Source organism: Cynocephalus volans, chromosome 11, assembly GCF_027409185.1.
Source record: "Cynocephalus volans isolate mCynVol1 chromosome 11, mCynVol1.pri, whole genome shotgun sequence".
Lineage (NCBI taxonomy): Eukaryota > Metazoa > Chordata > Mammalia > Dermoptera > Cynocephalidae > Cynocephalus > Cynocephalus volans.
The window spans coordinates 30,113,279-30,131,079 of NC_084470.1; the positions used below are offsets into that span (position 1 = coordinate 30,113,279).

General features: G+C 40.3%; 1 protein-coding gene across 3 annotated transcripts in view; it reads left to right on the forward strand.

The window, feature by feature from the left end:
- The window catches only part of PLCL2 (phospholipase C like 2), a 194,057-nt gene that overhangs the window by 149,863 nt on the left and 26,393 nt on the right, over positions 1-17,801 (forward strand). For 2 of the 3 annotated variants that reach the window (XM_063113655.1, XM_063113654.1), the window contains exon 5: positions 1,533-1,608. In XM_063113655.1, coding sequence (XP_062969725.1) covers positions 1,533-1,608 — 76 coding nt within the window. Of the gene's footprint in view, positions 1-1,532; positions 1,609-5,855; positions 6,558-17,801 lie in introns of those variants that run through there. The other variant, XM_063113656.1, reaches the window with a different exon arrangement.

Sequence of the window (17,801 nt, forward strand, 5' to 3'; positions counted from 1 at the left end):
AAGTCCTTGCTTCTTCCTATCTCTCATTTGGCTTGACATCAAAGCTGAAAAAGGTTACTGATGACAGTATGAACCTTTTCAGTATGCAAATTATGTAATGGTGCAAATGACTTTATGTCAGTATAATAGAGTTCTTAACTATTCATTTTTATCATTGCCTGTTCAGTATGTCAAGCTATAAAATAGGGTATTTTAATTTACAGGAATGACTCAGATCTTGAAGAAAGAATGTGAAAACACTGAATTCCAAAGGGCAAGCTCCGCAAGTAGGCCATGGACTTCCTGAAGACAAGGGCTGTGTCCTGTAGGTCATGTATCCCCAGTTTCTACTCAGGAGCTGCTTTTAGTAGGCCCCCAAGAATAGCGAAGACATCTGCCTACTTTGGCCTTTGAACTTTTGATGTTTACTATAGTTTTTTAGAACAGTGGAAGTTGATAAATGCTGGTTGACTAACTTTAAGAATCTAGTGCATTTCTTAAGAGACATGTTGATTATAGTTTAAATAAATGTAACTAATCAAAATATGTGTCCTTTGAGTTATACAAATAATCCAACCTACAGTTATACAATAAATCCAACTACCTTTTAGTTACTATAAAGTAGTTACTATGACAGTTAGTGATAGATGGCTATAAAGAAAAACAAGGCAGAATTTAAAGGAATGGATGAGTGTTTGTTATTTAAAATAGGATGGTCATGTAAAACAGGTTAGCAATATTACAATGCAAAATATTTGGACATTTAAATACAAAAAATTAGAATCTATTCTAAGGCAGTATCATAATTGTACCCAGTTGAGCCATGACAGCTGAATCTGACTGTCCCATTTTCATAGTGATTTTAGAGCCAACAAGATTTCTTCAGACAGGTCTTTTCCTAGCTTTTTGGTGAATAAAATAATTGATCAGCTGTGACCTCATCCTTTCTGTTACTCAAGCTTGGACTCTTCAAACAAGCTTGTACTCTTGGAACAAGAAATCAAAATTGAATATTTTAAAAACCATTGATAGGAACACTAAAAATACTAGTTTGAGAGGTATCATGAGTGATAAATAGCATCCAGTAAATGCTATTTTTGATACTTATTGTATGTTTTAAGCTGATTTTCGGATTGAAGACATTTTGACTGAAATATGTAGGTATTGGGGCTTTCTGTAAGGTAAAGATTTTGTCAGAATGGATAACTAGAAGTAACATTTAAAACTCAGATCAGATGTGCACACATTTGTAGCTTCTCACACTGAAACGAACTCATCTCAGTATTGGCTCAAGTTTCAAGTTCAGTGTTGTACTAGCCTAACTGCACCTGGAACATACTGCTACTCGGTGTTGTTTAAACTGTTACGTGGGGATGCATGATTTTATCATTTTTCACATACACATTTGAACTTAAGTAGTGGAAGGTCAGATAAAAAAGCGTTTTGCATCATCACATCAGTCTGTTTTTAGGGGAAGAGCCTTGTTCGTGCATGAGTGTGAGAGGGTGTCTAGTTGTCAGGTGTAATCTCATGTCTGGATGTTCCCTTTGCAGATGATTCAGTCATTGAAGGCATTGATTGAAAATGCAGATGCTGTATATGAAAAGATCGTACATTGTCAGAAGGCAGGTAAGTGAAAGTTTTTTTTTCATGAAAATGAAATTAGTAGCATCATATATTTTGCCTTGAAACTACTCCATCTTTTTGATACTATATCTAGAAAATCAGATATGAACATTATTTTTCCACGGCTAACAAAAATACTAATCCAGTGATTCTCAACCCTGGATAGCAAACTCACCTGGGGGGAGCTTTCAAAATACATTGACATTGATCTAGGGTGTGGGCTGGGAATTAATAGCTGTTAAAAATTCCCAGCTGTTTGTAAATGTGCAGCCAAGATTGAGACCTGTGCACCAATCTCTTCCTCAGTGTTATCTGTGCTGCCAAACGTCCTGCTAGTCACCCGTTGCTTTCTAGCACACAGTAGGAGAGGTGAGGCTTGAGCAGAGAAAGAATGGTTCCTTGGAAAGGAGAATGGGTACCAATTATAACCTCCTGATGCTTTTTAATCCACTGGCATTTTTAACTGCTGATAAGTTCATTAATTTCACATCCAAATGTAATAGTAGGTTATAAAATTTTACTTACATAAACAACCATCTACTTCTGTGGTAAACTGAAAAATCAAATATTCTGCATTGTAATAAAAATATACAAATTGGAGTTCTTTTCAATTTTCTAAATTTGTTTTAGTGTCAATTTGGAAGATTCAAATATGGAGAACATTTGTAAGTCATAAATAAGAATATCTGTCCTTACTTTCTAAGGTTTTTTGGTTGATGTTCTTTAAAAACAACTGTTGCCGAGCCTGAAAAAAATTTCTCTCTTAGCTCAGAAATGAACTCATTTAAAATAGATTGAAGACAGAATATGTGTAACAATTTTCTTTTCTGGTGTATATTGAAGGAATGTTCATATTTGTGACTTAATCCACAAGCTCCAAAATTCTCATCTTGTTTTACTCAGCTTGTCAGCAAAATATTGTTAGCAAAGTGATCTTTCTACTTCTTATCCTTTGCAGGCTAATTCTCCCTGCAATACACAACTAAAACAAGTTGCTTTGAACATTTTTTTTATCATGTCTGTGCTTTACACACAATCATCCAGTAACTTGCTAGAGTGTCTGGTATCAAATCTAAGCTCCTGACGTTGCATGCAAGGTTGTCTACCAGCTGGCCCACAATTTGCCAATATTATATAAAATTTACTAATTAAACCATCTGCTTATTCATTTAATAAATAATGTTTTGAACTTCTATATGCCTAAGATACTTGGTAGCTCTTCCATACCAAAATATGAAAAAATGATAAAACAGGTTTTTGCCTTCTCGAACCTTCAAATCAAACAGGAAATATAAAAGAAAATGCAGTCAAATATATTGAGTACTTACCGTGTGTTACTCAACTCGGTCTGTGAGGCAAGAGAGCCATTGTTTTTTGAGCAGAACAGAAGGGGTCTGAGCTTTAAGGTAATGACTGTAATAGCTTTGCGCAGAGAATTTTCGTGGGCAGAACCTGATCTGGAGGCTTGAGGCCGGCACTCCTGGGAGCAGTGAGAAAGGAAAAGGAGGTGGTGGCCCTCCCTTGGGTCTGCCCTTCCACATTTCCTGTGTTTCTACTTAATCAGATTTTCACTAGCCATCCCTCTGGTAAGACTTCTCTCTCTATCCTCCCTGCCAATCTGTACTTTTCATCTTTTTAAAGTATCTCAACAGTCTTCCAGGAGACCTCTCATGATTCTGGGATTTATGTCACCTAAATCATTCCATTCAGCCATTCAAACCATTTATTTGCTTCAACTGATAGCACATCTTCAGTTATTGTGTATTTTATTAATGTATTCCATCTTCTAAAGAGGATAATGACCTCCTATGGCACCAAGATCGTATATTCAGTTCTCTCTGCATTTTTTTTTTTTTTTTTTTTTGTCATTTTCGTGACCGGCACTCAGCCAGTGAGTGCACCGGCCATTCCTATATAGGATCCGAACCCGCGGCAGGAGAGTCGCTGAGCTCCCAGCGCTGCACTCTCCCAAGTGCGCCACGGGCTCGGTTATTTTACCCATGATATCTTTTCTAACATTCTGTGCAGAGTAATCGCTCAAATATTCAAATATTAACTAAATGTGATTTAACTTTTAGTAAGTATTAAACACATGCATTGCTATGAGAATTGTGGACTTTATGGAATTTGAAAAAAGAATTGTTCATCAGGAAAAATACTGTTTATTAATTCAACAGTTTGAGTTATTGTCAATTCCTTGCAAATTCACTGGTTTATGAAATTTTATAATTTCTAGCATACTGTGGCTTTGTGTTGTTCTGTTTGATTTCAGAAAGGGATATGTTTGTTTATATTTAAAAAGCTGAAGAGTCTTGTCTATGAGGGATTTTACTGGGGGGTGGGGGCCGGGGGAGATAACCACAGTGTAATGGTTCCAGTCGCCCTGGGTTTAAAGATCTTTAGAGGCATGTGAAGAATCTTTTGGTTTCACAGTTACTGTTGAACGCCCACACAGCCCTTCTGTTATTCTGAGTGCTATTTTAGAGTCCCTTGATCTTTTGTTTCTCATGTTTATAGTTATCATAAGGACATATAGTCATTAGTCATATGAAGAATTGCTAATCTGTATCGGGCTCAAAGGACATTTGCTTAAGATTTGACTTTTGATAAGTAATTGTTATTCTGCTTGCAGAACTTTAATCTTGCAAATGAAGATATAGGTCACCAAAGTGCTGCAAAAAACAATTATTTTAAACTTTGAAAACACACATCTTATTTTCATTAGATAAAATTTCACTTAAACAATTAAATGGACATAAAGAGTCAAACACCCACCCCAACCTCATGTTAAAAAGTACACCCAGTTTGGACAGATTCAGACTCTTGGCTGTGTAATTGATTTTTTAGAAGGAAATATATATGCTGTCGCTATTCTTGGGAGGAGGGAGTGGGGCAGGAGGGGAATGCTGAGAAGTGAAGACCTCCAGCCAAGGCGGGCCAGGAAGCTGCAGGCTCTTGTAGGCAGGGGACCCAAAGGGATGCAGAAGGAGCTCTGTGACGAGCACTTGGAGGCAACTTGTATAGTCCACTCCTAAGAATAGAATACGGTAGCACAGACAGTCGGGGATGAAGGGGAAATTTTGGTAAGAAAACCATGTTCCCAGAATGTGAAAGATCCAGTGAAGAGGAAGACATTGAAAGATGAGCCAGAGAGTATGGGGAGGGCAGGGATGACGTGCAGTCATGAAACACTTGACCTTAGAAAGGGGGCAGGACCCTTCTTCTTAGATAATACTGTGACATTTAGAGAAATTCTAACGAAGAAAGGAGTGTTTCCTGTTGAGGAGGTGGACAAAAGGAGAGCATCATCCTTGGGGGCAAGGACGTGAAGGAGGGGATTCAGCACAGGGGAAGAGCAGAGTCAGAGGTCAGCAGAAACATCAAAGGGAACAGCAAACCATCCAGCCGTGCAGGGGCGATGTGCGGTGAGTGGGTGTCGTAGGAGTGAGAAATGACACTGCTGTGCGAGAATGAGCGTGTATGAATCAGTGAGCCCAGGTGGACACACACACATTCTCAAGTAGGTGTTGGTAAGGGACACGTGCTGGGAGCAGAGCAGGAATCTGCAGAGGGAGAAGCATCCTAAAAGTACATAAAAGTTCATTTTTTAAAACATGCATAAAAGTTGATCAAAGATTTAACAAATTCTTGCAGGGGAAAAGTCTTTTCCACTTCCTAATCTCCATCTCTTTCCCAATAGTCAAAACCGTAGCCTAGCTTTGAATTATAATAATTTCCTTTCTAATCATTGAATTGATCTGCCTCATTAAGGGTAGGAAGATGATCTAGAAGGAAACCCAGCCTGCTTTTGCTTCAGTGAGCTGGGTGTGTGTTTTTTTAATTAAAATGTCTTGATCATACATGTTTATGGGGCACAGAGTTGTATTTTAATACATGTATACAATGTGTAATGATCAAATCAGGGTAGTTAGCAAATTCATCCTCACAAAAATTTAACATTTCATGGAGATGAGAACATTTGAGCTCCTCTCTTCCAGCCATTCAACTGATCTGCTTCATGAAGGAGAGGAAGATGAGCTCGAAGGAAACCCAGACTGCTTTGCTTCAGTGAGCTGAGCATTTTTATCAGGTGATTCAAATGGAAAATAAACTGTTCTCTGGAGCAGAAAGAAAAAGATATCAACGACATACTTCCTGCTAAAGATGGTGAATCAACAGATGCATTTAATCTCTACTCCCTCTAAAACCTTATTAAAATGACAGTCAGGTTTTTTTTTTTTTTTTTTAAGGCACAAATCCATAAGGATAAACATAATGGGAGCAACAAAATTTTGGAAACTGAAAAACAGCTGAACAAGTGACAATTAACTTAGCTGCCGACTCAAGAAAGCTGAATCTGAAGCTGGCTGTGGGGAGCCCTGACAAGCCATCCGATTTACACCGCAGACCACCAGCTCAGAATCTGGTGACGCGGGTATCTCTGGAAGTTGGGGTAAAGACAGCGATGAAAGAGAAGAGCTGTCTAAAAGCTGGATTAAGAAACAATTAGAGCCCTGTCTCCTGACAGTGGGGAGGTTAAAGGCAGCAAAATTCTTATCCTTCATATGGGAATTTAGTAGGTAGTTCTTGAAAAAAAAATTCTTACTAAACAATATAAGCATGTTACTTAGAAATATAGACATAAGTACTAAAAAAGGGGGAAAAATCAGCTAAAGGTGTTGAACGTGACTGCTGCTAGGGAGGGAAATCGGTGGCAACGATTCGGCTCTTTAAACTGTGTGCATGCATAATTATGATAAAAATAAAAAGTAAATTTGAAGAAAAGAGAAGGAAGGAATCAAGGGAGAGAAGTGCCACAGGAACTGAGGATGTTCCCCGAGATGTGGTCCACACCCACAAGGCTTGGGGACAGTGTTAGTTACGGAGGGGCAGACGGTCTGCAGGGGCCCCACAGGCTTCCCTGAGTCTGTGGCCATGCCCAAGGCAGAGATGATGGCAGCGTGCCTGGGTGGGTGCAGGCCTGGCTCCTCTTCTGGCGGGAGGATTGGCTCTACGCTCTTTCTGAATGACTGTCAGGAGGGCGGATCATGTTCACTCTCTAAAGGAAAGACAATCCAGCCCATCCCAGACCTCTTTAAATAAAAGCTTCTTTTCTAAAAGCTCTAAGGGCCCCTCATGCATGGCCAGGGTCATATCATTCCTAAGGAAAGTGGGATATAAGGGAAATTTCCAAATAATGAAAGCTTTAATTACGCCTTATTTTAATCAGTTTAATGAAAAATTTTCTTTAATGGATTCTATACATCGTGGCTTTCTTAAATTAGGTTGCCAAAAATAATTTGGACTTTGTTTTGATGACTCACAGTCATCCTGAGATGCATGTATTATTATGCTGCAGTGTAATGTGGTGATTCCCCCCGGAGCCTTGAAGTTCGGAGGTTCCTTAACCTGCACACTCAGTGGCCTGCCTGCTGTACCTGTTCACATCCATTCCTGGCATTAATAGCTTAATTCCATCTCTTTCATTCACCTCTCACTTCCTACTGCTCATTTGCACCATATTTCCGACTGCCTATTTGTGCACCACTCTTTTTTTCCCTTTCTATTTGCAGCTGAGCAGTTGGCATCTCCCCTGTGACCAAGCTTGACAGATTTACCTTGCCTAAAAGTAGATGAGGGCCACATGTACTCCTGCGTGGAGAGAACAAGTAGAATGTCAGGCCAGAGCTATGTGGCCTGGATTTGATTGCCCAGAGCCTTTTTTTTTTTTTTTTTGCAAACTCCTCGGATCTCAGTGTTCTTAGGAGCTGAGGTTACCAGATAAGTGACCTGTCACCATCCATCACCTGGTTTGCTCACGTCATTATTTTGCCGAACACAGTAAACAAAACATCATCTGTAAGATTCATTATGGAAGCACTTCTCAAGTGTCCTGTTGAAAACACTTGCAAAAGGAAACCTGGGAGCTGTATAATAATTTCTGTTTTCATCTCTGTCAGAATGTTTCTCAGCTCAGTCTTACAGAAGTAAGAGGTTCATCTCTGGGAATCTGGATTCCTGTGTTCTCAGGCCCTCTGTACCATCTCTTGCTCTGTGACTTTAGGTTAGTCACTAGGCACCTCTGCCTCATTTTCCTCGTTCTAAGCATCAGTAGATTGTTTGATTCCCTGATGGCCCTGTGGGTTCTAAAGTGCAGTGACCTAAGATCAGCGGCATAAGCAGCAGTTTTGGAATGGCTTGACTACATTTACTTAAAAAGATTAAAAGATTCAACAAGTCACCCCATGCAATGTCACAGGATACATGAAGTGCAGCCCATCAGCATGAGTCTCAAGGGGGAAAGTTAACATCTAGCTTTGAAGGTGAAGAGCAGCCCTCTCTGCAGGTGAGACACAAGGAACCCATATCAGACTCCCAGGCCCCCTCTGGAGCCCACAGCTCTTTCCTCTTCTTAAAGACTGGGCATTGAATCACAAGATCCTCTCCTTGGCACTTGCTAATCAATGAACTAGTCATTAGTGAAGCCATGGGAAGTCAAGAAGTAGCAAGTCATCAGTGGCCTGTCTCTCTCTTTTCACTTCCCTCAAAAGGGACCTTCATCACTGATAAGGGAGAATAGAAGAAATGATCACAAAGGTGACAACTAGGCCAACTCATTCAGGACAGAAACTTCAAAATAAACAACTGGCCTCTAGAAAGCCCTGCCTCACCACACCCGACCTGCTCCTGTACCCATCCTACCTTAAGATTCCCACACCAACTTTCACACTAATAGTATTTTTCCTTAGTGTGGTCAGAATCTCCTGCGGATGCTTACTTAAAATGTAATTTCTTTGCATCAGGGATGGCAGTATAATGAGCACAGTCAGGTTTTGAGAAGCTCTCTTTGGAGGGTGGAGCAAGGCAGCCCCCTTCCAGGTTCATGCTCTGTCCCTGAACCCCTTTCCTCTGTCCCTCACAGAGACAGTGCGAGTGTCTGCCAGACTCAGACATGCACTGGCTGCGAGACTGAGCAACAGCCAAGTAATCTTTCTAGAACAGCATGCTCCTCCTTCCTAACATAGCTTTCACTGGCGAAATTCCCCCAGTGCCACAAATGAAAGGGAGGGAAGGTGAGGGATGCTTGCCCTTGCCGGGGTACCTGTCCTATGATCAGATCCCGAAGCTGTGCTCCCTTGTCACATCTCCCCCCACCCCCGCCCCTTCCTTTTATAAATCCAGAGTCTCTGAAAGCATCCCTTTTCATTTAAATAGCAACTCTCAGGATCACCTCAGTAGATGCTCTGCTGGGGAGGGGTCAGGACGTTTTCAACTCTGGCACTTGCATTTAAAAAGTGCTTTGGTTATTATTACTTCTATTATAATTGGTTATTAAAGCTGAGAAGAACTACAATTCAAATAAAGGTTCACAAGCAAAATAAATCACCTTTCCCTTATGAATACCAAAAGGTTCTGTATCTTAATAGGTATACTATAAGATAAAGTAAATCAACCTGGATGGTCTCTAAGGCTTTTCCAGCCTCAGATCCTATGGTCTACGAATCCTATAATATAATATTAATATATAAGGGATGGTAAAAAGGAACATATAAGGGATTGGGTTAAAGTGAACACATGCATTCTAAGAATATTTAACAGTATTTAGAGGTAAATCTTCTTATGAGACTTGGGATTTAGAGCAACTTTAATTAACCTGTGTTCTTTCATTATAGGTCATTATAGTTTTCATTATAGGTCGATGCCATGTCAGTACCATGTTAACACATTAAAGGAAAAACACAGTCATGCATTTGTGGAATGTGTTCCATGACAAGGCATTCTACTCATTGGAAATGCAAAAAGAAAAAAAGAATGATAAAAGGTCTCTGCTATCATGGAAAGTTACAAAACACAGCCAAGTGAATGGCACAGATAACAAATATAAGTGCAATTTGAAGGCGCAATCCCAGAGGGTTTTGTTGGTAGGGAAGGAGGTGAGCTTGAACCAGGGGCTTGAGGGAACGCAGGATTCCTGTAAGTTGAGCAGAAGGAACAGGGTTTCTTAGGAGGGCCAGAGCTTCATTATCAAGGCGTGCTTTCAGTACACATGGAGTATATTGTCCCGGCTGAAGGGAGATAATTGTTTCAGGAAGATAGGAAGTTAGGGTTGAAAATGCAGGTTGAGCCCAATGATGGAAGCCTTTTAATTCAACACTATAGCATTTGGGTTGATTTTCTAGGTCAACATTTCCCACAACCTAATTCAAGGAGCACTAGTCATGTTCCTTGGGCAAAGGATTTCATCATCAAATATTCATAACACAACTTATTCACCTTTGGAGATTCTCAGTACACATGGGTATGCCAAATACCCTCTGGTTTAACTCAGCATTTCCCATATTTATTTGGTAAAAAAAGCCCCTGTTTCAAGTTTTACTGTCATTGACTTGAACACTTCAAGAAACTGTTATAGGCAATGGGGTCACTAACTAGTCGACTCACTGATTGACTCATCTCCCTCCTGTGCCCTCCATGTTCAGATACTACTCCCAGCAGCAGAAAGTGAATGCCTGAAGTGTTAGCATACGAAGGAGTTGGTTGTGAAGGTCTGTTTTGGGTGTGATGCACATGAGATCACAGCAGGACGTCAAGTGGAAATAGCTAGTAAGTTGCCAAAGAAAGAATAGTGAAACTTGTAGTGGAGATTATGCCTGCAGATGGAATTGGCTGTCATCCAGACAGAAGAGCTACTTGAGTGGATGAGTTCTCTAAGGAAGAAAGGGTTGGAGGAAACACAGAAAATCCTGAGATGTAATTACGAGCCTGTAATTCAGAACTGTGTTTTACGTCATCCTCAAAGCTTAAAAGCATCCCAGGCACACCCAATCCCTTACCCTGCTCTTCTTTGTCTTTTTCCATAAAATTGCTGCCTTCTAACATACCATATCATTTTCTTATATTCATTGCCTATTGTCTATCTTCTTCCAACTAGAACATAAACTCCTTGAGGGCAGGGACCTTTATTTGTGTATAACATATCCCAAATACCAAGAATAAGTGCCTACCACAGAGCTGGCACTCAATAAGTAGTTGCTGAGTTAAACTGAATGCAGAATGCTGCACTGATATGTTTATGCATTTATTAGGCAAAGATTGATTAGGTCCTTACTCTTAGTCTGACCAGAAGCTGGAGATTCCACAAAGAAACAGAATATGGACCTGCCTTCAGAGGGCTCCAGGTCGACCTCTGGAGATAGGTGTGTGAACAGCTCATCTCTGCCGAGGGTGCACAGCAGTAGTGAGTGTGTGCTGCTCTGAAGCCCCGACCATACAGAGGAGGGGAACTCTGTCTGGGGTGATACAGGTTGAGCATCCCTAATCTGAAATGCTCCAAAATCCGAAACTTTTTGAACGCCAACATGATACTTAAAGGAAATGCTCACTGGATCTGCAAATCCAATTAATCCAATTAAGTGTCTGAAAATATTCCCAAATCTGAAAGTATCCAAAATCTGAAACACTTCTCGTCCCAAGCATTTTGGATAAGGGATATTCAACCTGTAACTGAACCAGGTTTTAGGGCAAGAATTGAGTCAGGAAGATGGTTTGTCTAGGAGCCCAGGCACGTGGGCAGAGGCATTCCAGGCAGAGAGAAGAGCATATGCAGGGCAGTACGGCCCACGCTAGCAGCAGCAGTGAGCAATGTGGAGCCCACATGGCAAAGGTGAGAGCAGCTCATGAGGCTGGAGAGGCAGACAAGGAACTAATGCAAACCCAGATGCTCTGTTTAACAGGACAGTAAAAACAAACGTGTATTAGGTTGCATTAGAAGAACTCTATGTGGCAAAAACGAACATTCTGAAGGTCGTGCTAGGGATTATTGATGGATTGGATGTGGGGTAGAAGGAGAAAAAGAGGGAGTCCATGTGCCTCCAAGATTTTTGGCTCCGTCCTTGAAGGATGCAGCTGCTCCTTACCAAGCTGGGCAAGACTGGGGCAGGTGCAGGTTTGAGAGGGAAGATCAGGGCTAAGTTCGATGTGCCTAGTTGACCTCCAAGTCTAACGTTTAGGGGAGAGGTCCACATTAGAGGTAATATAATTGGAAGCCATAAGCACAAAGGTGGTCTTTCAAGGTAGGAGGCTGAGCTCATCTAAGAAGTGAGTACAGAGAGAGAAGTCGAAGCCCTGGCCCTCCAAGGTTTAGCCATCAGGGAGATATGGAAGAACAAGCACAGGAGGTTGCGGTGCAGGACCAGAGAGGTAGGAAGCGAACACAGTGGTCTTCTGGAAGTTACATGAATGAAGTTTTTAAAGGACATATCGTTTTTTATCCATCAGATCCAAACATCTGTACCAAAGACCCCAAAGTTCTATTACACATAGATCATGTTGAGTTGGTGAGGATATAGGGAAACTGATAAGTGTCACATTGTTGGGGAGGGGGGGAAAGGAACATATATTGGTTTATACCTTTTAAATTGTCAAACCAGTCAAAGATTAAAATAAGACGAGGTGTAAAAAAGAAAGAGAAACATGGACAGAGTGTGGTCATGAGGGCCTTGAGTGTTATGGTAGTCAGGCCAAATTGTGGTGAGAAGGAAAGAATCGATTTAAGAGTGGTGATCCAAGCAAGAATGTTCTAGGTTGTCCTGAAGAAGGTCTCTTTATTTCTCAGTGAAATGAAATGAAGGGGGTCTTGCTAAACACAATATTTCTCGTATTATCCCACGCAAGTGAGTCATATGGCCATGCATTTAGAGGTGGCATGGTAATTAGATTCCACAAAGAACTAAAAGTTATGCAACTTCATCTCACCTAGATTTACCCAGATGGAAAATGCTGGCAGAGGAAGAAAAACCGCCTTCATCTAATTCATTCACAAATTGTATTGCTGTGGATTTGGCATCACGGGGATGACATCCATCTGGGATTCAGGGATATATTTAAGAGATCTGGTTTATCTGTTCCATCTCATGTGGAATGGGATTTAACAGTTCAAAAGCCGTCTTAAAATAATTTGGTTTTTGCTAATGCCAAGATTTTTTGGGAAGAAGGCCAGGAAAACAAGAATACCAACTAGAACACTATGAAAAGTAATTAGGCATTTCCACACCTCCATGAGGATTAGGGTGTAAATGCCTACAAATCAGGGGCACAACCACACTTCAGACCCGTGGAGTTTTGGGGCAGAGCATATGATATACAAAGGCTGTATATTTAAACAGGTACTATGTAAAATAGTCGGAAAAGATGATCAGATATCCACATTGTGTTCTCAAGGTAGTATGATGATGTACCACGAGACATGTACAGACCATGTTATTGTTAAGGTACTTTTAACACTGTTGATAAGTTGACCTTTTGAGTGAGGTCCCAATATACCTGTGTCATATGGAATTCTATCTTCCAGGAAATATCTCACTACACCTAATTTGGGAAATTTGAAATAAATTAAAATTATAAATATTTATTTTGTCACCATTTAAAAGATTTTACCCTTTGCTTTTAGTTTCCTTTTTTCAAACACAAAGTGATAATTTTGAACTGGTTATGTTGGTGATAAAAAAGCTTTTTAGGACAGCAAAGTAAATTTTCAGTTGAAAAACCAATCTTTAAGTATGTCAGTTTAAGATCAGTATGTCTCTCTCATGAGTATTTTTTTAAATTATATTTGCATCTAAAAATTTTTAGCCATGTGCTACATGCTGTATTTTAGATCATATTATTTAGGTTGGTAGAGAAAATCCCAACCAGAATGTTGGAAAGGTCACCTGCTTTATGTTTGGCAAGAATCAATGTCATTCATTTCCATCGGAAAACGAGATGCCATGTTCCTGACTTGGCCCCCACTTCCTTTCAAAGCAAAAGCCTCTTTTTCATATCTTTTTATTGTGTATATCATATTTTTTATTTTTAGGGCTTTTGGTTTTCATCTAAGTTTATTATTTTTGATGGGAAGCAGAGAGCTTGATATAAGTGGAAAAATTTCTCTTCACTACATTCTTATATAGCTGTAGTTGTATGCAGTTGTACCAATGTTCTGAGTTAATTATAACGTCTTGAAAAATTTGCACCCATTTATGAATCTTCATGAAACGTGATACTTAATCTATTAGCATTGCATTTCATTTTTTGTCATTAAGCTCTAAACCCCTCGAAAAACTCTTTAAAATATTTAAATTATAAGGTATTTTGAAATAATAATTGGAAAATTATGTGAAACCAACACCTACACATATCAAAAGTCTGAGCTGCTTAGATTTTAAAGAGATGACATGGAAAGAAATGATAACTTTCCAAAGTATGTTTCTTCACATGAAAAACCCAGTAGTATTCTTTTGTATATGTGGCCATACCAATTTTTCAAATTTAACATCGTAGCTGTAAATCAGAGGGGACGTGATTTGCGCAGGCCCCTTCGTGCACCGACGGCCGAGTCTTGTTCTTTGCTCACATGGTCTGTGTCCTCCATTCTCCAGAACAGAATGGAGTTCAACTCTAATAGATGTTGCCCAACTACGGATTTTCCATTGGCTCTTTCTCTGCTGTTTGATGATGTATTCATTTTTTCCTTAGTTCTCAAGTTTATTACCACAAAGAATTTGAGCAGGTTTTCTCCTTGGTTAACATTCCAGAAGAAAAACACCCCCCAGCTTTTCCCTAGCACAGAAACTGGGTTCATGGAGTCAGAAGACCCTCGTCGTAGATTCTTTGGCACAGAGCAGCCACGTAGAGACCGTCCTTTTGTGGAAAGAGCAGCCACGTCGGGCCCAGCCAGGTCTGTGTATGAGACACTGATCATTCGCTGACTTTTGAGCATAATTTACGCCTAAGCATTAATTCCTACTCCTGTGTGTAAACTGGATTTGTGTAATATGTTCACAGGCTTCAAACCTTGATGCCTCTGTTTTGACGGTTAGTGCAGCACATTGCAGCGGCGTCACACTTTTCAAAGGACTGTTAACCCAGTTAGTGTTGGTTCTCAGATGAAGTTTATATTTTAACTCTTACTTACAAAGATTTCAATTTCTTTGGCCAGAATTAACAGTTATTCCTTGTTTTACTTGTGTGGCAACGTGGTTGCAGAATCAAGGAATCCCGGTACCTTCCCCTACCTCTTTAACAGTTGCCCCAAAATCTTACGTTTCACCTTTAAAGAAAACATGGACAGGGCCATGCTTTATTTGAGGCTTTTATAATGCCATTTAGTTTAAATCAGACTAATGTATGGGACTAATAGAAAAAGTACAATTATTCTGTTAAACCGTTAACTTCAAGATAATGTGGACAATTAAACATGACTCTAAGATATTCAGATTTATGATGAAAATATGCTGGCATAGTATTTGGAAGATACTAGAAACATATAAGGAAATAGACCTTGTTCCTGAAAGAAAAAAGGTCCCGCTTCTTATTCCCTCATTATTATTGGCCTGGTTTCTATTTCTGGATCTGAAGATTGTTTTCACAGTGGGAGTTCTCGTCACTGTCACCAGGCAGCAGCAGCAGCGGCAGCGGCAGCAGCATCTACATTGACACACTCGAGAACCTGCCTCCCTTTTGATTGTCCCCAGTGTCTGCCTGGTAGCTTTCCCTGAGTCCATCAGGCATTGCTCGGGCCACGTAAGCTAAGAGCCACGTTCTGTAAGAATATTAGGATTCTTTTGTCTTAAATCCATAACTTAGAAACTTCTAAATACTGATTTCGCAGATGATCATCAAACACAAAAGAAATTTTCTCAGGATCAATAAAATTCCAATTATTTTCAGAAGTATATAAGTTTTTGTTACCTATGATTCATCAATGAAAAATACTTGTGTTTTAGAACTGGAAAGCCCTGTGTTTCGGTCGCTAATGCTGCAGATAAAGAACCAGAGGTGCCCCCAGAAAGCCATCCTGGTGTGCATCTTCCTGCGGTGCCTACAGGGCGCCGTGTGGGGGCAGCCCTCTGTTCCTCGTACATGCTGAGAAAGAGAGGCTGGTTTGGGAAGTTCTCCTGCTCCTTCTCATCTGTTTAGGAATTGTAAAGGCTCCACTCATCAAGCTTTATTAGAAGCCTGCTTGGGGCGGCCGCTGCTAGGCCCTTCACCTATGCTTGTGAACAGCCTCCTCCGAGAGTGGAGGGACTGTCATTCTAAAATACTGAAAATCTAGACAGGCAGATAAAAGATGCTGGATAATTTGTAAACATGGGATATGCAAAAAAAAAATCAGGTATTTGCATAAATGCAGAGGGGTAACTGCATGCCAGCGGGATTCATAGTGTAGTCACTAAGAAGGCAGGAGGTAGAGCTCACCTCTGCAAGGCTGACCAGAGGAAGAGCCACCAGAGCAGCCAGGTTTTGTTTCTGAACAAAGTCCTAGGAGGCTCAGACATCGTGAGGCCCAGCCTGCACCTGTGGTCACCACTGAACTGTCTGGCAGGTTGTCTGCTGAGAATGGGAACTAAGCAGAGAGCCTTCCATAACCAGAATTTAGCATTTTTATCACTTCTCCTGGCACACTCAAACCAGCAAAGATCAATCACAGGAAATGATAAAGGACTCCCTGTCTTTTTTGTATGTAACTTTCCAATATACTCATAAGTTGCTCACAATTTTATAGTAGGCAAAGGGTGATCAGCTTTATTATAGGAGGTATTTGTTATCTTCTTATTTCTATCTGGTCACAAGTGAAAACACAGGACCGTCTTCCTTGGATTTTCAGAAACTTAAACTTGTCTGATTTATTATTTTTAGTTTATTTTGAAAGATTAAATAATCTAATCTTAAATGGCCAGTTATTTGTAATTTGTCCTGTAAAGTTTTACATTATAATATTAGTCCTTATATGCCTACTAAATCTCCCATGCATAGCATGTTTCCTAGTACAAAAATCCTAACTTAATACCACACTTTCAGAGTTTATTTTGGCATTAATTAAAAAAAACAAGCAATTGTTACTTATTCTCATGTCATCATTTTAGTACTGTTGCCAAATTTGCTATACTATTGCCCCTAGACTCAGCCACTGTACTTCAGAACAAAATTATAAAGACTTCTTTATAGAAAGTTATGCTCATACTATAAACATCAGTTCCCATGCCCCAGTTTGGTACCCATGCTTCTAGAAATCTGTAGATTTTTACAAAATGTTTACATATTTAAGTAATGGATTTTAATGGGACTCAACACAGCAAATAGCTAAATGACCTGCACATGGTATCTGTCTGATCAGTAAATGTTATTGGCTGACCAATTAGTGTTATTACTTCAAGCATGAAGAATTACTTTCATTATCCAAAATGATGAGACCCTTTATATCTCAATATTATGGCTATTGATTGACTGCCAATTACCAAAACAGAGAAGTGTTCAGAAAAATCCACATGGAAAGAAATCTTAGCTTATAGTTTAGTTTTAACTGTTGAAGTAAATATTCTTGATTAAGTTTTATTTTTGAATCCTTTTAAGTGAAAGTGAAACAAGAAAACATAGAAAAAATCTTGTTCAAGATAATTTGGAAATAAATATATGTATGTATGTGAGCTGGACAGTCATTAGAAAGACAAAAAAGTAGAGTTTTGACTGTCTTGCTTTTTCTCCTCTCTCTTTCTTTCTCTTTCCCTCCCTCCCTCCTTTCTTCCCTTCCTTCCTTCCTTTTTTAGCATAGTCAGAGTTGGCAGTCTCACAATTCGTAGATTTTCTGAAGTGCCCTCTAGTCGTGGCCCTCTAGTGCCTACTGGACCTGCTCTGCATCTTCATTACGAGTTTCAGTCTCTCAGTCCCATCTCCCAACCTCCTAGCCCGGTTTTCCTTAGAGTGACCCTAGCCCTCTTGCCTGGGAATCTAAAGTGCCCGTGCCGGGGCCCACCCCACACCTGGACTAGAATCCACGAGGAGAGGCAGAGAACCTGTGGTTCTGTTGTGCACTGAGGTCTGAAATCCACTCTCTCGTCTCCACGTGACTCCTGTCCCCACCATCTTCTGACAAGCTCCCTCAGGTCCCTCATCAGGTGACTGCAGTTGCAGCCACATGCTCTGTAAGTTCTCTGGGTTACTGTCACAGCCCTTTCTTACTTTCGCCTTGAGCTGCCATCACAGGTTCAGATCCTTGTACACTCGGGGCTCTTCCCAGCGCTGGTTCTCGCCCCGTCCTCGTCCCTGTGGTGGGAGCTCCACATCTCTTCTCCTTCCTGTGATTAAAGACCAAGGAGTTTTAAAGCAAAAACAACTTGGCTACTTTGTCGGGGGGAGGGCAGTGGAGAGGGAATGTG